Source organism: Phodopus roborovskii, unplaced genomic scaffold (genome assembly GCF_943737965.1).
Source record: "Phodopus roborovskii unplaced genomic scaffold, PHOROB, whole genome shotgun sequence".
Lineage (NCBI taxonomy): Eukaryota > Metazoa > Chordata > Mammalia > Rodentia > Cricetidae > Phodopus > Phodopus roborovskii.
Window position 1 is genome coordinate 31,542,769 of NW_026125052.1, and position 17,329 is coordinate 31,560,097.

General features: G+C 54.6%; 2 protein-coding genes across 2 annotated transcripts; both read left to right on the forward strand.

The window, feature by feature from the left end:
* The first annotated feature begins 1,652 nt into the window (after positions 1-1,652).
* On the forward strand, positions 1,653-9,536 carry CUNH17orf99 (chromosome unknown C17orf99 homolog). Its single transcript, XM_051183086.1, is given in 7 exon segments — positions 1,653-1,659; positions 2,176-2,208; positions 5,769-6,056; positions 8,224-8,496; positions 8,629-8,658; positions 8,661-8,751; positions 9,363-9,536. Coding segments are annotated over 7 exon segments (729 nt in total). The 3' UTR covers positions 9,370-9,536.
* A 2,288-nt stretch (positions 9,537-11,824) lies between these two features.
* On the forward strand, positions 11,825-16,141 carry Syngr2 (synaptogyrin 2). The gene is made up of 4 exons (XM_051181576.1): positions 11,825-11,947; positions 14,353-14,590; positions 14,882-15,021; positions 15,110-16,141. The coding sequence occupies exons 1-4, from the start codon at positions 11,849-11,851 to the stop codon at positions 15,305-15,307; spliced, it is 675 nt and encodes a 224-aa protein (XP_051037533.1). The 5' UTR covers positions 11,825-11,848; the 3' UTR covers positions 15,308-16,141.
* Positions 16,142-17,329: the final 1,188 nt, after the last annotated feature.

Here is a 17,329-nt window from a genome sequence, read left to right on the forward strand (position 1 = left end):
TGAGTAGCACAGCTCCTGTGCCGGTGGCCTGACACCAATGCTGGTTCTTCTCGTGGCTTCTCCCTCTGCTCAGATAGCTGATAAAACCAGGCCTCCACCGATCCCCCAGGAGTGGCAAGAGGAGACTAGGTTGGAGGGGCCTTCCTAGATCCCGTGTGTCTTCCCAGCGGGCAGGGCTGGCTTCAGTACAGTTACCAACCGGGCTCTGTGGAGGTCTACACCTGACACAGGATGTCACCTGGCAGCAGGGGACCTCGACTGGGAAGAAACTGCCAAAATGGGTGTGTGCTGAGCAGTCACTGAGCATGCCCAGAAAGCCACAGGCTGGTCTCCTCTGGGCCCAGGCCTAGACTGGGGTGAGGAACCAGATACATGCATGGGCAGCTATGAGAGGCCCCCCACAGGGTAGCATGTTCTAGTGCCCATATCACCTGCTTCCGTGGCATTCTGTGTCCCTTAGACCCTCAGGGTCTGGCCCTGGTGTGGCCTTAGGGTTGGAAGGGCCATACCACTATTGGCAGCCTGACTTAATCCCCTTTGTCTAGGTCAGACTGGGTCCAGGTCCTCTCTCTGGACCCCTTAGGCACACAGCTCCACCTTCTCTGGTGAGGGAGAGCCTTATCTACCCTGAGGTTTAACTAGGAGACAGAACGCAGCTGCTGTAGCTGTCAGCGGAGAGCAGATATAGAGCAATAGACATGCACCTAAGCGTCTCTCCCTTAGCAGGTAACCACACCAGGGCTCCTTAATAAAGAAAGCCCCTTGTTCGTGGGGCTGGAGAGACAGCTCAGCAGTTGGGAGCACTGGCTGCTCTTCCAGAGGACCCAGGTTCAATTCCCAGCATCCACATGGCAGCTCACTTTTACAGCTCCAATTGCAGAGGATCTGACACCCTTACACAGACATACGTGCAACAGAAACACCGATGTACATAGAATAAAAACAAACCATTACTGGCTGGAGAGATGGCTCAGAGATTAAGAGCTCTGGCTGCTCTTCCAGAGGCCCTGAGTTCAATTCCCAGCAACCAACATGGTGGCTCACAACCATCTGTAATAAGATCTGATGCTTCTTCTGACATGCAAGCACACATGTAAACAGAACACTGTATACATAATAAATAATCTTTTTTCTTTCTTTTTTTTTATTTTTCTTTTTATTTTATTTAATTATTTATTTTTTTGAGACAGGGTTTCGCTGTGGCTTTGGAGCCTGTCCTGGAACTAGCTCTGTAGACCTGGCTGGACTCGAACTCACAGAGATCTGCCTGTCTCTGCCTCCTGAGTGCTGGGATTAAAGATGTGTGCCACCAATGCCTGGTTCATATAAATAATCTTTAAAAAATTTTGTTACAATGTTTTTTAAAAAGATCCTTGATAAAGAAAGCCCCTTGTGTAACTCAGTAGGTAAAGCCTCCGTCCCTCCCTCCCCCACAGGCCACATCCCCGGAGCTAGTCCTGCAGGGCTTCAGGGGCCCCTGAGTAACTGCAACCTTCGGGGATTATCTAGTAACTGCAGGCAGCCATCCAAGGAGCATCCACAGCCTTAGGGCGGAGAGGCCAGATGAGGAGGTCTTGACAGCCTAAACCGGAGGCCTCACACAGCCCCACTCCCGCAGAAGCATGAGGCTCCTTTGGCTGCTCTTAATGGCCATGCTGGGTGAGTCTCTTGCAGACACCATGGGAAGGGCCTGGAGGAAGTAGGCATGGGGAATGGGGTGCTGGAGAAAGATCTGAAGGCAGAAGCGCCAGAGGGAGAGAGAGAGAGAGAGAGAGAGAGAGAGAGAGAGAGAGAGAGAGAGAGAGTGTGTGTGTGTGTGTGTGTGTGTGTGTGTGGCTGAGCAGGGTGTCCTGGTTCCCTGATTCCCCTTAACTTGCCTGCAGTGGGGTTTCCAAAAGTGAAAGCATTCATTTAGACCAGGCTGATGGTGGTGCCCATAATCCCAGCACTGGGGCAGTGGAGACAGGAAGGTCGGGGGTTCCAGGCCACCCTCAGGTACATAGTGCATTCAGGGACGGCCTGGAATACAGGACAGGCCCTGGGTAAACTCAAATAAAATAGTTGTCATGATCAGAGTTGCTAACGGTTCCTGAGGCCTCAAGATCGGGGTCAGCCTGGGCAGGGAGCTGTCTGGGCTGTCTCCCTCCTCTCCCCTGACCCCTCTCCTCTTTACAGCTGCCTGCAGCTCCTCAGAGGAGCCAATGGAAGGTGAGTAGCCCCACACTATGGGGAGATGATCTAGCTGAGGACGCCTGGGCCAGAGCTGCAGGCTTGTGGTGGGTGGGTGCCTTGGCTGGAGAGAGATTATTGATAGTGAGGAAGGGGTCTGGGGGTACCCAGATGGATAATTCTGGCCCCCACCCCACCTCCAGGCTGGGTGAGGCCTGGAGGGGGCATGGAGAGCGAAGTGTGTGAAGATGAGGACTCCCCAGCAGCTGAGCTCCAGTCACAGGGCTCCAGGTCCTCATGGGGACACACTTCCCCTGCCCCAAGCCCCACAGACAGACCAGGGCATTCTAGTGTGCACTTATCCCCGGAGGAGGGGCCCTTGGGAGGGGAGGAGGGAGCTGCTGGGGAACTTGGATATTAAGATTCTTTGCTCTGGAAGCAGCTGAGAGTGAGTGTTCTCTCTCTCTCTCTCTCTCTCTCTCTCTCTGTGTGTGTGTGTGTGTGTGTGTGTGTGTGTGTGTGTGTGTGTTTCTGTCTCCCCTTCCCTCCTCCTCTCCCCTTCTCTTCCCCTCCCCCGCCAATAGTCCAGGTACAGAGCCAGGAAGGAAGGGAATCAGGAAAGATCACAGCCCCTGGCCTACTCCATCTAGCCTTTTGCCCCCTCCCCTCCCCTCTCCTTCATGGGCCCTCCCTTGGCTCCCAGCCTGTGCCCCTCCCTCGGGGTGGAGGCAGGCAGTCACCTCTGTGTCTCGTCCTTCACCCTGAGTCCCTGGGCATCCCCTTCTGTTCTGCTTAAGGGAGGTGCACGGTGGCGTTTACGGAGTCCTCAGACGGATGAGGCACAGACCAAACTACCATTTCCTCATTTCTCTACAAAAGAAAAAGGTTATTAGTGTCATAGCTAAAAAAAGAGCTGGTGGCTGGGTCTCAGGAAAGTACCTGGGCAGAGGTGGTCCTGCCTTCCTGTCCCCTCAGCCCATGGCCTTTGCTGGCAGAGTCCCGCTAAGGAGGTTTCTGAAGGCTGACTCCTTGTTTCTTCACAAACCTCAGAGGATGTTTGGCTGCCGGCACGAGGATAATCCAGGTTCTGAAAGAATAGAGTCACCCCTCCTGCAGGGACCGACAGAGCACAAGTGAGCGCCCCAGGCTGTTAGAATCAAGAGTGTAAGTCCCCCTCCTGCCGGGACCCGGAGAGTGAGAGTGGAAAGCATCAGTGGGCGTGGTGGTTTCTGGGAGTTAGAGAGCTCAAAGTGAAACAGTATCTTTAAAATGTAAGGGGGAGGAGCATGCGCCAGCCCTGGCTGGGCACCTTTAATTCCAGCACTTAGGAGGCAGTGCAGTAGGGTTTCTGTGAGATCCCGCCTCAAAAAAACAAAACAGAATAAAAAGACAAAGCAGCAGCTGTCACCGCAGCAGGCTCAGCGTGGAGGGCGATGTTTTCTATTTCCAGCTTGGGGAGCAGACCGGGCTTCCAGTCCCCACGTATGCAAACCGAGCTTCTATTCCAGGCCACCAAAATGGAAATGAGAGGCACCGGTTTTATTTTCTTTTCACTTTTATAAGTCACGCTCGTTACTCTTCATGAAGGAAAGGGAAAAACCAAACAAACATGTAACCACAGTTTGGCCCAACACTCCTTCCCCCACCCCGTGAGACGAAGTCCACCCCAATACCTTCCTTGGACCCTGATAAGACCTGTTGTCCCCGAAGACCAAGCTGATCAAGCCGTTAGAAGAAGTCTGCCAAAGCCAGGTGTTGGTGGCCCATGCCTTTAATCTCAGCACTCTGGAGGCAGAGGCTGGTGGATCTCTGTGAGTTCAAGGCCAGTCTGGTCTACAGAGTCAGTTCCAGGACAGCTGGGGCTACACAGAGAAACCCTGTCTCAAAACATAGAAAAAGAAGTCTGATTTTAGCATTAGGTCCAGTATCTCAAATTGGAAATCAATTTTGATTAAAAGAATAAAATAGATCTCATCCACAAAGAGGGGTACTTAGCAAAGTGTTTAAAAAGCCACAGAAGAAGGGCTCTGTTGGTGTTGGTCAGGTGGCTCCAGAACTTGTCCTCTTTTGGTGGGGGGGGGGCTGCTTGTGTCTCAATGGCTCACTTCCTGCTGTGGGGTGTGGAGTGGGTCCCTGGACTCAGCACTTGGCTAGAGTGCCAGTAGACACAAGTTCCCCCAAGCAGGAATTAGGATCTGAAAGACAGTGTGTACAGTTGTCACAAGAATGGGGTGGGAAAGTCCCAGGAAATGTTTGTGATAGACAGCCTGAAGTCTGTGGAGTGAGTCTGTCTGGCTTTCTGGCTGTCTTCCTTCCTTCCTTCCTTCCTTCCTTCCTTCCTTCCTTCCTTCCTTCCTTTCTTTTTCTTTGGGGTTTTTCAAGACAGGGTTTCTCTGTGTGACCCTGGCTGTCCTGGAGCTCACTCTGTAAACCAGGCTGGCCTTGAACTCACAGAGATGCACCTGCCTCTGCCTCCAGAGTGCTGAGATTAAAAGTGTGTGCCACCACCCCTGGCCCATGGAAAGTTTCCTGACCATGGTACAGTTTCCAGGCCCAGTAGAGCAAGGGCAATATATCTGGTCTGGAGTCTGGGATGTTAATTATTTCCTCCTCCCCCTCCTCCCCCTGCTCCTCCTCTTAGAGGTAGGCTTTCACTGTGTAGTTTTGGCTGCCTTGGAACTATGTACACAAGGCTAGCCTTAAAGTCACAGACATCTGCCTTCCAAAGGCTGACCCTAAAGGCTGACACCATGCCTGGTCTCTGGTCTGTCTGTCTGTATCTGTGCACCACATGCATGCAGTACCCACAGAAGCCAGGGGAGGGCTTGGATTCCCTCTGGGAATGGAGTTACAGGCAGTTGTGAACTCCGAGTAGAAAGCATTCTTAACCACTGAGCCATCTCTCCAGAAGCCCGCCACCAATGTATTTATACAGCCCTTTCCCTCCTGCCTCCGGCATGGAGTCATGTGATATTGGTGCTGTGGAATCAAGAAACGCGTGGGGCTCACATCTTCCTTTTGACCTCACTGGAAATCAAACAGAGGGCCTTGAACATGCCAGGCTCAGGGTCTGCCGAGACATGATACCTCCAAACCCTCATTTGTCCTCAAGGTCAAATCATATTCCTTGCACAGATCATGTTCAGCTATTAGGATGTGAAGGTGTTTCCTCCTGGTAGCCATGACCGGAGCTGCCCTGACATGTGTGTGACAGATCTGGCTGAGTCTCTTTGATTCTGTTGGGATGTGCCTAGGAGTGTAATTTCTGAGTCATCACTAACTCTTTTAATGTTTCCCACCCCTTTTATGGTGCCGGAGACTGAACTTGGGGCCTTAACAATTGCTAGCCTTATATTCTGCCATTGGTATACACACTAAACCCCTAGGTTCACACTTCTTTCAAGAGTGTGTTTGCTGTGTGCATCTGCCTCTGCATGGGTCTTTGTGAACCGAAACACAAATCTTCCAGAAGTGCTCTTGGCCACCGAGCCTTCTATCCAGCTCTGACTATTTAACTTTTTGAAGAATTGTCCAACCAGAGTTTCAAAGTGCTTGACCCATCTTGGTATCCTTCTTTCCCTGACTGATCCACCTCTCAGACATCACTATTTCCTACAAAGTGCTGGAAGTTTACCCTCGAAGCCGCCGTGTGCTCGTAACCTGCGACATCCCTGACGCACCCCGGCCCATCACTTACTCTCTCATGGCTAGCCGAGGTATCCTGGTGGCAAAACGGGTTGTGCACGACTACAAGCCAGCCTCCTTCAACATCAACATCACACTCAAGTCCAGCCCAGAGCTGCTCACCTACTCCTGCCAAGCAGCCTCTAACCTGGGCACCTACGGGCCCAGCAGCAAGCTGCTGATGTACTTAGAGCTGTGGGACAGTGAGTACAGGGGTCAGGCTCGTGGGACGTGAATCAACGGAGGGGTTGGGTTAGGGGAGGGGATGCTGGACTTTGAGATGGGGATTTTAGCAGGGAGAGAGGAGGAGGCAGCAGAATGGGGGTGGAAGGCAGACTGCCTGCTTTCAAGGCTGTGCCCAGTCCGCGGCGACTAGAGGACACAGTCTCCTGGAAAGGGCCAGAAGGTTCAGTGGGTTCTGACATGGGGCTGGTAATCAAGGGATTGCTGCTAATTATCTCACCCACACCCATGGGGAGGCAATCAGGTTCGACACTGACACTGGAGAAGTCAAAGTTCTCAGAGGCTGAGGGCATGGCTTAGACAACCTGCAAGTAACCACATCTGCTTTCATCCCCCACGCTGCCCACCCCAGAGCTGTATTCCCTCCCTTCCCTTTCCACCCCAGCTTTCACTCACCGTTAACAGGAACAAGAAAGTATACTCTCCTCCAGCATCCGTACCCCCTAAAATCACCAGGACAAAGAGCCTGAAAGAAGCAAACAGGGTCTGAAGCCCAGCACGCAGAAGGCTGGGATATCCTTGTGAGCTGGCTGTGGGATCCTGAACAAATCTCTCAATGTCTGGGCCACAGTTGCTTTGTCTGTCAAGCAAGATGACAACCAGGCACCTCAGGGGGCTTGAAAAGCTGTAAGGGAGGTTGCATTCTTCTGCACCGATGAGGCTGGAGCTGGGACAGCTAGCTGCTGGTCAGTGGGGATGCTCTGTGCATCCTTCATTCTTCCGAGTGGTACCTCTTTTCCTGAAGGAGCTTGCCTAGCTAGCACCATCAGATAAGAGTGTCCTCCTGCTCCACAGCTCTTACCTATAATCTCTAGGCCACAGGTGTATCAGGCTAGGCAAGCACCCAATTGCTGAGGTACATCCCTAGCCTAGCCTCCCCAGTGCTGGGATTAAAGGTGCAGGCCATCACACCTGGCCAGGTCTCACATTGTAGCTCAGGTTGGCCTGGAATTTGCTGTGTGGTCCAGCCTGGCTATAAATTCATGGGAATTTCCCATGCTTCCAACTGTGTTTTGTTTTGTTTTGTTTTAACCGAGAAGATTTCTTTTGAGACAGGGTCTCTCTACATATCTCTAGCTGTCCTGGAACTCACTATATAGACCAGGCTGGCCTCAAACTCAGAGATATGCCTGCCTCTGCCTCTGTAGTGTTGGGTTTAAAGTCATGTGCCACCATGCCCAGCCTACTTATTTGTTGTGGTTTGTACAAGTGCTTTTGGAGGTCAGAGTCATGAGACCCGTGGTTGCAGTGAGTTGTGAGGCACCCGCCATGGGTGCTGGGAGCCTGCCGGGTCCTCTGCAAGAATAGCACGCACTCACTCTCAGCTGTGGAGTCACCTCTCTGCCCTCCCCTCTTTCCACGTTTATTTCTTTATTCTTTTCTGCCTCACATTCTTGAGGGCTAGGATTCCAGGCATGTGCTGCCATGTCCAGCCAGGTCACTGTTTAGGAATTAGCAGGCTGCCTGGGAACCCTGACTGCTATCTATCTGCTCAGGGTTAGCTTGGTGATATGGAACCTAGCTCTTATGAGTTCAGTTTTATTTTTAGCCTGGTGTCCGGAGGAGTTTAGTCCAAAACAATTTTTAAAATTACTCAATGATGTCAGGCAGTGGTGATGCATGCCTTTAGTCTTGACACTCAGGAAGCAGAGGCAGGTGGATATCTGAATTCAAGGCCAGCCTGGGCTACAGAATGAGCTACAGGACAGCCAGGGCTACATAAAGAAACTATCTTGACACCCCCACCAAAAAAATAAGAAGAAAATTATTATTTGTTGTTATTTTCAAAACAGGGTTTCTTTGTGAAGCTCTGGCTGTCCTGGAAATCATGCTGTAGACCAAGCTGGCTTTGAACTCACAGAGATCCTCCTGCCTCTGGCTCCTGAGTGCTGGGATCAAAGGTGTGCACCACTACCTCCCAGCTCAAAAAAATTTTTTTTAAATATATTTTAAAGAACATTTTAAAAATGGGATCATATATAGTATATACCACAAGCAGCCTAGAAGCCTAGACAAGCAGAGCAGAGGACAGGCAGCTTGAGGAGGTGGAGTCTCAGCTAAGTCTCTGGGTTCATTTGGCATATGAAAAGGAGAATGTATTGGAGTCACCCTTTCCCTCCCTGTCAGAGCCCGTTTCCCAGCCGCAGACTGACGTCATCGCCCTGTACGATGGGGACTCAGGCCGCACCGCGAACCTGTCCTGCCTGGCATCCTCCGGCAGTCCACCCATCATCTACCGCTTGGTTGGGGATGACGGACATATCCATGCACAGCAGAGGCCCCTCCATGGGGAGCCTGCCATCTTCTCCATCCCGCTGTCCCAGGTGTCCGGCTGGTTCCAGTGCGAAGCTGCAAACAGTATCAGTGCCCATATCAGTGCCCCCTTCCTCCTGTCCCCAGGTGAGAAGACCCGTCCAGGCCTGGGGCAGGGGCTACAGTGTGTTCAGGAAGGTGTCAGAGCTGGGGAGATGACTATCTGCCACTACCCAGGGCAGGGTGGGCCTGAAGATGCCTCCCTTGTCCCTGGCCAAGCAGAAGCCCAACCCCGGCTCCTCACCATCCTACAGGGGAGCTGCCCCTGATACCCACCTGCATTCTGGCTGGCAGCCTCATCTCCATCGCAGCTATTAGTTCCGGGGTGCTGAGCTTGACCAGGTAATGCATGGGGGCTTGATGGGGGTGTTGGTGAGCGGCTGCTGACCACCTCTGTGACGAGCCAGGGCTCTGAATGGAAACAGCAGGTTAGTCTTGTAAGACTGGTTGTCATTGAGGTACATGTGCCCGACCTGAAGCTGCTTGTTAAAGCCAAAAGCCTACAGTGTCTGGTACATTCCTTACACACCCCGCTCTAACCAGGGCTCTCGCTGACATCTGCAGGGGTACTTCCCTGTGGGGCCTCCAGGGACCAGGGTGGGCAGGAGCATCTGGCTCCAGGCACCACAGATCTCTAAGCACCAACTCCTGGCCTTTTGCGGTGGCCACTTCTGTCTCCTTGGACATCTTAGCTCGGCCCCTGCAGGAACTTCTGGTCCCAAGACTGTCCATAGGCTAGACTCTAGGGAGGGCGCATTGCCTCTCCGGGGCTCATTGTTTTCGTTTGTAAAATGTGGGTACAGAGGCCTAGCTCCTGCTGACTGTGTAACCAGGGACCAGCAAGTAACCTCTTGGTGATTCAGTGAATTTAGTGGCGTGAGTAAGATCACGGATGCGCTTGAAACCATAAGATTGGGTGAGTGTGTCTGACCCACAGTGTCCTTTGTCATCAGGTTGTGACCAGAGGACAGAGACCAGGCTCGCCTCCCTGCCCTATACAGGAACCATCTGCTGGAGCGAGAAAGGAGCCTGAGGAGTGAGGGCAGAAAGGGTGTATGCACAGATCAGGGTACCAAAAGTAGTGCACCCCCAAAAGGGGCCCAGAAGCCTGGAGCATTAGTGTGTATCGGGCAAAGGAATAAAATTGTGTGGTGTGTAGGATTCCTGCTGCATGAGTGACTGTTGGCGGTTTTTGCTACGAGAACACCAGTAACTGAGTGGGTGTTTGCCCACAGGCACACAGAGCCCCGCTCCTTAAACTTCTGGTTGCAACCCCTTTGGGGGTTGCATAACTGAAGCGGGGGTCATCAACAATTTGGCAACAGTAACAGGTTTGTGTATGTGGTGGCTCATACCTGCAATCCCAGACTTAGGGAAAGGTGGAGAGGCAGGAAGACCAGGGTTCCGGGTCAATCTTGGTACAAGAGTCTGGTCTCAAAAGAAACAAACAAACAAAACAAAAATTGGCGTACTGGCCGAGTGTGGTGGCGCACACTTTGGCTCCCAGCACTTGAGAGGCAGAGGCAGGAGGATCTCTGTGAGTTAGAGGCCAGCCAGGTCTACAGAGGGAGTTGTAGGACAGCCAGGCTGCATAGTGAATGAGAAGCTGGCTCAAAACAAAACGACAGGACCTAAAAAGGGGCCAGGGAGCTGGGAAAAGGTGCCTGCTGCCAAGCCTGTCAGCCTGAGTGCAACCCCAGGGCCGCACGGGCTGAAATGACAGTCTCATAGCAGACGCCCTCTCTCTCCCATGTCCCATGTCCCACGCCGACACCCCACTCCAGACACAACAATTAAACACATGTAAGGAAAGGGGTTTCATTTATTTCTTTTTTGTTTGTTTTCCAAGACAGGGTTCCCTTTATGTAACACTTCTGGCTGTCCTGCAACTCACAGACATTTGCCTGCATCTGCCTCCGAGTACTGGGGTTAAAACTGTGCTTCCTGGCTAGGAAGGTGTGGGGAGTCCTGCCACCCACAGGGCTCCCTCAGCAAACACTCAGTGTGTGTGTATGGATTTTAGGAGTTAGACACAAGGGGTGGCCCTGAACTCCCTCTGTGTAAGTGTGGGGAGCATGGGGATAGATGGTTAAAAGGCCCAGCCCCAGCCATCGGTGGTGGCGCACGCCTTTAATCCCAGTACTCAGGAGGCAGAGGCAGGCAGAGCTCTGTGAGTTCGAGGCCAGCCTGGTCTACAGAGTGAGTTCTAGGACAGGCTCCAAAGTTACACAAAGAAACCCTGTCTCAAAAAAAAAAAAAAAAAAAAAAAAAAAAAAAGGTCCCAGCCCCCCACCCCCCCACCCCCCACCCCCCCCCCGCCTCCCCGGTCTCTGTGCCCTCTCCTGTCTTCTCCCCATGCACCCCTCTGGTGTACCAGGTCACTGTCCAGCCCTCTATTACTGAGGTATGTATGCCCTCATTACTCCTTACGCACTGAAGTGACTACGGTAGTGCCATCTTGTCCTGACTCCCTTTTGTGCCTGCCTAGCCCTCCACACCCATCAGCAGCCATGTCTGCCATGGCAACACATGTGTGTTGTCCATTAAGGTTGTCTGAAAGCCTCTTGTCGGTCAGCGAGGCCCCTGTGCTGGCACACAACCCTTCACACAGTAAGCACCAGGTTATATTTTTTGGGGGGAGGGGTAACCGGGTTCTCTGAACTAATGATGTTATTTAATTTTTTAAAATTACATTCTTGTTTGTGTGTGTGTGCTTGTGCGTTTTGAGACAGGATCTCAGCTCAGGCTGGTCTTGAACTCCTTATTCTCCTGCCTCCCCCTCCTCTTCCTCCTGGGACTATCCCCCAGATGCATTGTTTGCTGCGCACGATCTTGGTGTCTAGAAAAGAGCGGACACTCTTGCCCGTCAGAGCCTTTTCCCTGGCAGGTCCAAGAAGGGTAGCAAAGGGTTGTCCTCCAACCCCTCCCAGGCCTCCAGCTAGGGAGGAAAGAGTGGCCGATTGCTGGGGCCAGACTTACTCCTACTGTGGTCCCGAGGGTCGAACCCAGGGCTCTCTGATGTTCTAGGCAAGAACTTACGCCCCAGCCCTTTGGTCTGGAGCAGAGTGGTGAGCTCTGGACGTGTATGAGCCTAGGTTCGGGTGTCTGGAGAGTGTTCTGGAGAGGTAGGTGTAAGGTGGGCGGGCCGCCACGGGTTTCTCTTCCAGGAGACTCTCAGATCCTTTCTGGTTGAGCTTAGCGGGACGGACCTCCCAGGGGCGAGCTTTTCCTTCCTTGTGCCCCACCCTGGCGCCGCAGGCGCAGCTCCCAGTTCCTGCCACCTGCCAGCGCAGCAGGCACGGAGGGGCACCCCGCGGCGCGTCCCCGGCGGCAGGCCACGCCCTCTCGCGGCGGCCGGCCACGCCCCGGGGCGGGGCGGGGCGGGGCGGTCCGGCTGGTTCTCTGCCATCGGCGGCTCGGCGGCGGCGGCGGCGGCGACATGGAGAGCGGGGCCTACGGCGCGGCCAACGCGGGCGGCTCCTTCGACCTGAGGCGCTTCGTGTCGCAGCCTCAGGTGGTGACGCGCATCGTGAGCATGGTGAGTCGGCCGTGGGGGCTGGGGGACCCGGAGCCGCGCGCCCCGGCCACCGGGCCCTGTGGGCCGCCGGCTTCCGAGCGCGACAGGTGGCTGCGGCCGTGCGTCCCAGGCCCGGCCGAGAGCGTCCTGTCGCCTGTCCCACTGCGTGCGTGGCTCCGGAGCTCGGGCCCGGGCGGGCCCCGCCGCTCGTCCCGGACGCCCCGGTGCGGGATGGATGTCCCCGAGGGGCTCGCTCCGGGGAGGCCGGCCCTTCGCCCTGCTGGCGGCGGGTGGGGCTCCGGGCCGCGCCACAGCAAGTGGCCTGCACGCCGCGGCTCCCAGCGTGGGGAATTCACCTGGAAGGGACTTTCTGGGGCCACGTGGGGTGCGAGGAGGGGGTGGCCTGACGCCCCGCGTAGGGTTTCCTCCCGCCTCCCGCCTCCCGCCTCCCGCTCAGAGGCTAGCGGCAGCAGGTCTGCTAAGCCACGCAGAATGTACTCGCTCCCTGCCCGGCCCGTCCGTACCAGCTGGCTGTGTCTTGGGACGAGGACATTGAAACTGGGCTTTGGCTGCGGGACTGAGGGCGGGCCTTCTGCTCCCAGGGGATCCGGGCCTGGAGTCCTGGAGGTGCCCCCACTCCCCGAGCCTCCCAGCCGAGCTAGCGGTGGAGTCCAGCAGACTCCGTCCTGTCCTGGGTTGTACCCTGGCAGTGCCAGGAGTCCTGACCCAGACTCTGCAGGCAGCCCCGGAGTTCCGGCTTCATCTCCAGCTGGAGGCGGGGCTTGTGACTTAAGTTCCACTGTCCCATAGAGTGTTCCGGGAGAATCAGTTTGCTTTGGCCCTGGGAGTCCGGAGACAACCAGGTGCCCCCAGACTCGGCAGGCTCCATCTGCCGTGTAGAGGTGGGTTTGGGTTTGGCCTTGGTCTTGAGGTGTGAGAAGGAGAAGAAATGACTAGGATGACTCCAAAGGGGATGTTTTCCAAACTGGGCAGTTTCTGCGGGTGAGTTTCCCACCTCGGCCCTGGCTCCTGAGAGGGCTCCCAGCCTGGCCCACAGACCTGTGGATCGATCGGACCGCCCCAAGAACCTTGTTCTGAGGGGAGCAGGTGAAGGGCTGGGTTCTAGACTGTAGCTCTCAGGAGGGGACCAGGCAGCATGCTGAGTAAGCTGGGTGAAGGCTGGCTGGCTGGGAGCACCAGCAGAGTCTTGGAAGGGCCAGTGCTGCTGTTGAACGGGGTTTTGGAAGATGGTTGATGCTGGAGGACTGGCTTGGCACAGGGTGTTGGGTGAGGGTTGGATGAGACACTGAGTCTCCCCGCCGTGATTTTGTGGCCCATCTTGTTGAAACCCCCTCAAATGGGCTGTGGTGGCTCACACCTGTAATCTCAGCTCAGAGGTAGTTGAGGCAGGAGGATTGTCATAGGCTTCAGGCCAGCCCGAGCCGGAGTGAGACCCTGCCTTTTCTGTGTGTGCGTTTGCCTGTGTGTGTGAAGGTTCTCCGTGTGTGTGCTTGGTGTCCACAGAGGTCAGAAGGCGGTGGGTGCTTGGGACAAAACCAGGGTCCCCTGCAGGAGCACTCAGCGCCCTTAACTGGAGCAGGTGTGGCAGCTCAGGCCTTTAACCCCAGCACTCTCTCAGCTCTGCAGGCAGAGGCCTTTTCATGAGTTCCAGGGCACCAGGGCTACATAGTGAGGCCTCTCAAAAACAAACACAATCCACCAACAATCTGTGGTGCAGTTGCCCAAGGAGGATGGGATAGGGTTGGGAGAGCCCCAAGCAAGTATAGTAGTACACGACTGTAATCCCAGCATTTGGGAGGTGAAGGCGGAAAGGTCAGGAGTCAAGGTCACCCTGGGGTACACAGAGTTCAGCCAGGGCTAAACGAAACCCTTCCAGCCGGGCAGTGGTGGCAACATGCCCTTTCCCAGCACTCAGGGAGGCAGAGGCAAACTGATCCCTGTGAGATGGAGGCCAGACTGATCTACAGAGTGAGTTCCAGGACAGCCAGGGCTACACAGAGAAACCCTGTTCCCCCCCCCAAAAAAAAAAGAAAGAAAGAAAAAGCAAAAAAATAAAACCCAACCCACATCTCATTTTCAAATGGAGAGGAGTAGATTATTCTTTGCCTTTGTCATAAACCTAAATGAGATGACACCTATAGAGAGGCAGCTAGGGGTAGGTAGCCCTTTCCTGTAATAGCCTCTATCCTCCAGCCCCTGGTAGTGAGTAACTGTTGAGGATGTCCTGGCCACAGCCTGCCCATCGCCTGACTCCCAGGAGTCCAGAAGGGGCTGAAACACCAGCCTCAGAACAGGGCGTCAGTAGAGAGGCAAGAGACACCTGATGCCCTGTTAGGCTGAGGGGTCTGTCAGGGACATGGCCCACGGGTGTGTGCCCCTGCCCATCAATGACCCTCTCCCCTCAGGTCTTGGCCTTGATCGTGTTCTCCTGCATCTTCGGCGAGGGCTACAGCAACACTCATGATACTGAGCAGTTATACTGTGTATTCAACCGGAACGAGGATGCCTGCCGCTACGGCAGTGCCATTGGGGTACTGGCCTTCCTGGCCTCAGCCTTCTTCCTCGTGGTGGACGCCCTTTTCTCCCAGATAAGCAATGCTACTGATCGCAAGTACCTGGTCATTGGTGATCTGCTCTTCTCAGGTATGCGTGGCACTGGAGCAGGGCTTCACAATCCAGGGCCCTTCCCCCAGGTCCCCTTGTGTGCTGGGATGGCACACAGGGACTCTGACTACAGAAACTCAGGGGTGATGGGCATAAGGGTGAGGTGTGGCATCAGGTTTCTGTGCTCATCCATCCCGCCTAACAGCTGACCCCTAAGCCTCGCTTCCCTCTGCTTCTGTAGGTCACAGAGCACAAAGCCTTGGGAGGGTGGGCCCCTATGAGTCCCGTCTGTCCCCAGGGCCCACTCCTCCCTCCCTGTTGTCTCCCCAGCTCTCTGGACTTTCCTGTGGTTTGTTGGCTTCTGCTTCCTGACCAACCAGTGGGCAGCCACCAAAGCTGAGGATGTGCTGGTGGGAGCCGACTCAGCACGGGCCGCCATCACCTTCAGCTTCTTCTCCATCTTTTCCTGGGTAGGTGGGCTGGGGAGGGCAGCTCTGGAGGCTTCGGTGAAGGCTGATGTCCCCTTGCCCTGCCCACACCTTGGGTCCCCCCCTGCAGGGTGTGCTGGCTTCCCTGGCCTACCAGCGCTACAAGGCTGGAGTGGACGCCTTCATTGAAAACTACGTGGACCCCACTCCAGACCCCAACACTGCCTACGCCTCCTACCCCAGTTCCTCGGTGGAAAACTACCAGCAGCCCCCCTTCACCCAGAACGTGGAGACCACTGAGGGCTACCAGCCTCCCCCTGTGTACTGAGCAGCCAGGGGAAGTCAGGGAGAGTGCTTGGGGCCGCTCCTCTCCCCTGGACTTCTCTTTGGAGGTTTGCTGCCTGGAACTGCAGTCCCTTCTGTTCGAGTTGACAGCCAAAGAGCCCATTTTTGCATTCTAGCTGCGGCTCGACTGCCCACCTGAAGTGCCTGTGCCCACCCGATCCTCCAGGGAATTTTTTCAGGAAAGGGTTTTCACTAAGATGTTATCTCTCTCTGCCAGGCCCCGGTACCGGGGATGGCGCCCAGGGCCTTGAATTTGCTTAGCCAGTGCCACCATTGAGCTGTGTGCTCGGCTCATGTTGCTTTTGATAACCCTGAACCCCATCTCAGCCAGAAGCAGGTGCCTGCTTTTGACATATGCCATAGTTTCCCCTCAGCTGGAAGGCTGAGCTCAGCTTGAGGCTTTTTTTTTTCTTCCAAAGACAAGGTTGGGGTCCATGCACTATCGCCTTGGAGTGCTGGGCTTAGGCTACACACTCCCTCACTCAGGGCCACTACCCAGCTTTGGCTGGACTCTGTGCTCACTGCTGTCTTCTGGGGTCACCACTATCCCAACTGTCCCCAGACTGCTTGCCTGGCGGTCGTGGAGCAGGTGGGGGACTGGATATCTTTCTCCTCCCGCCCTGGCAGGAGGAAGCTTTGTCTGGAGAATACCCAGAATTAATATTTACATTGAGTATGTAAATATTCCCCAGCAGCTATTAGACGCCATCGAGGAGGGCAGGCACCCCTGCACTGAATGTATTGGAGACTTGGTGGGGACACCCTGCCCTCGGGTTCTGTAGACTAGTTGGGGATGAAATAAACGTTTTTTTTCTCAGTGTGCTGTACTTGATAGCGCCTCAGGCTGGGGGTAGATACACTTTGATTGGCAATGTTTTGAGAAAAAGCTTCAAACTTAAAATAGCCAAAGATGACGCTCTGACCTTTCCCGAGTGCTTGGTTTCAAACTGGACTTCATGATAGGCAACTGAGCTATACCCCAGCCTTTCAAAGATAGAGTTTACATAGCCCAGGCTGGCCTCAAACATACCACAGACTCTGAGGCACAGGTGTGTGCTGCCATGCTTAGCTAGAACAGGACCTCACTGTGTAACCCAGGCTAGCCTCCAACTTGAGGCAATCCTCCTGCCTCAGCCTAGCTCTAGAACTTTTTCTTTTGAATCAGAGTCTCACTGTGCAGCTCTGGCTATCTTGGGACTCAGAGGGAGCCACCTGGCTCTGCCTCCTGAATGCTGGGAGTGGGTGTAAGCCATCACACACAGCTAGAACATGTACTTTGAACATGGAGTGGCAGCTCCCCCTAACGGGGTCTTCATTCTTCACCCTGCGTCCTAAGATCCTAAGACAGCTTGTAAAGATGGGTTGTTCTTGCCTGAGTTCTGCTACCTTCCTAGATGGAGCCTGAGCACCACGGCTGCCCCTCTGGATGCCTCTTCCAGAGCAAACATTTCCTATCAGAGGTGAAGGGCACAGTGGGGGGGGGGGGTCGAGTCTGGCCCCTCTTGACGCCTTCCTGGGACATACCATAGAGCGGACCCATGTCTATGCGGAAGCACCTGAGCCAACTCTTGGCTCTTGTGCAATGATGAGGCCATCAACAGTGGGTTCTGACAGAGCCTTTCAAAATCTAAGTATAAACTACCAGGGCCGCTTACCCAGCTGAGCTGTCTGTTGGCTACCCCCAGAGCATGCCCTGAAGCTGGGCACGGCACCATGGACAGACACATGGACACGTCTTAGACCCAGGGACTTGCCACACTCCTCTAAGGCACATCTGAGCTGTTTTCTCAACCCAAATCACCAAGCATCGTTTACAAACTCTGACCTCCAGGGGCTGGCTAGAAATGTGGAGACCACCGAGGGCTACCAGCCTCCCCGTCTCTCTCCGTTCCTTTAACAATCTGTCCTGAAACCAGCCAGACAGAAGTTCCCCTTGGGCTGTGGTGATCATTAGTGCTACAAAAAGACTTGGGAAGAAACCCCTCCCCCACAAGTCATATGGACC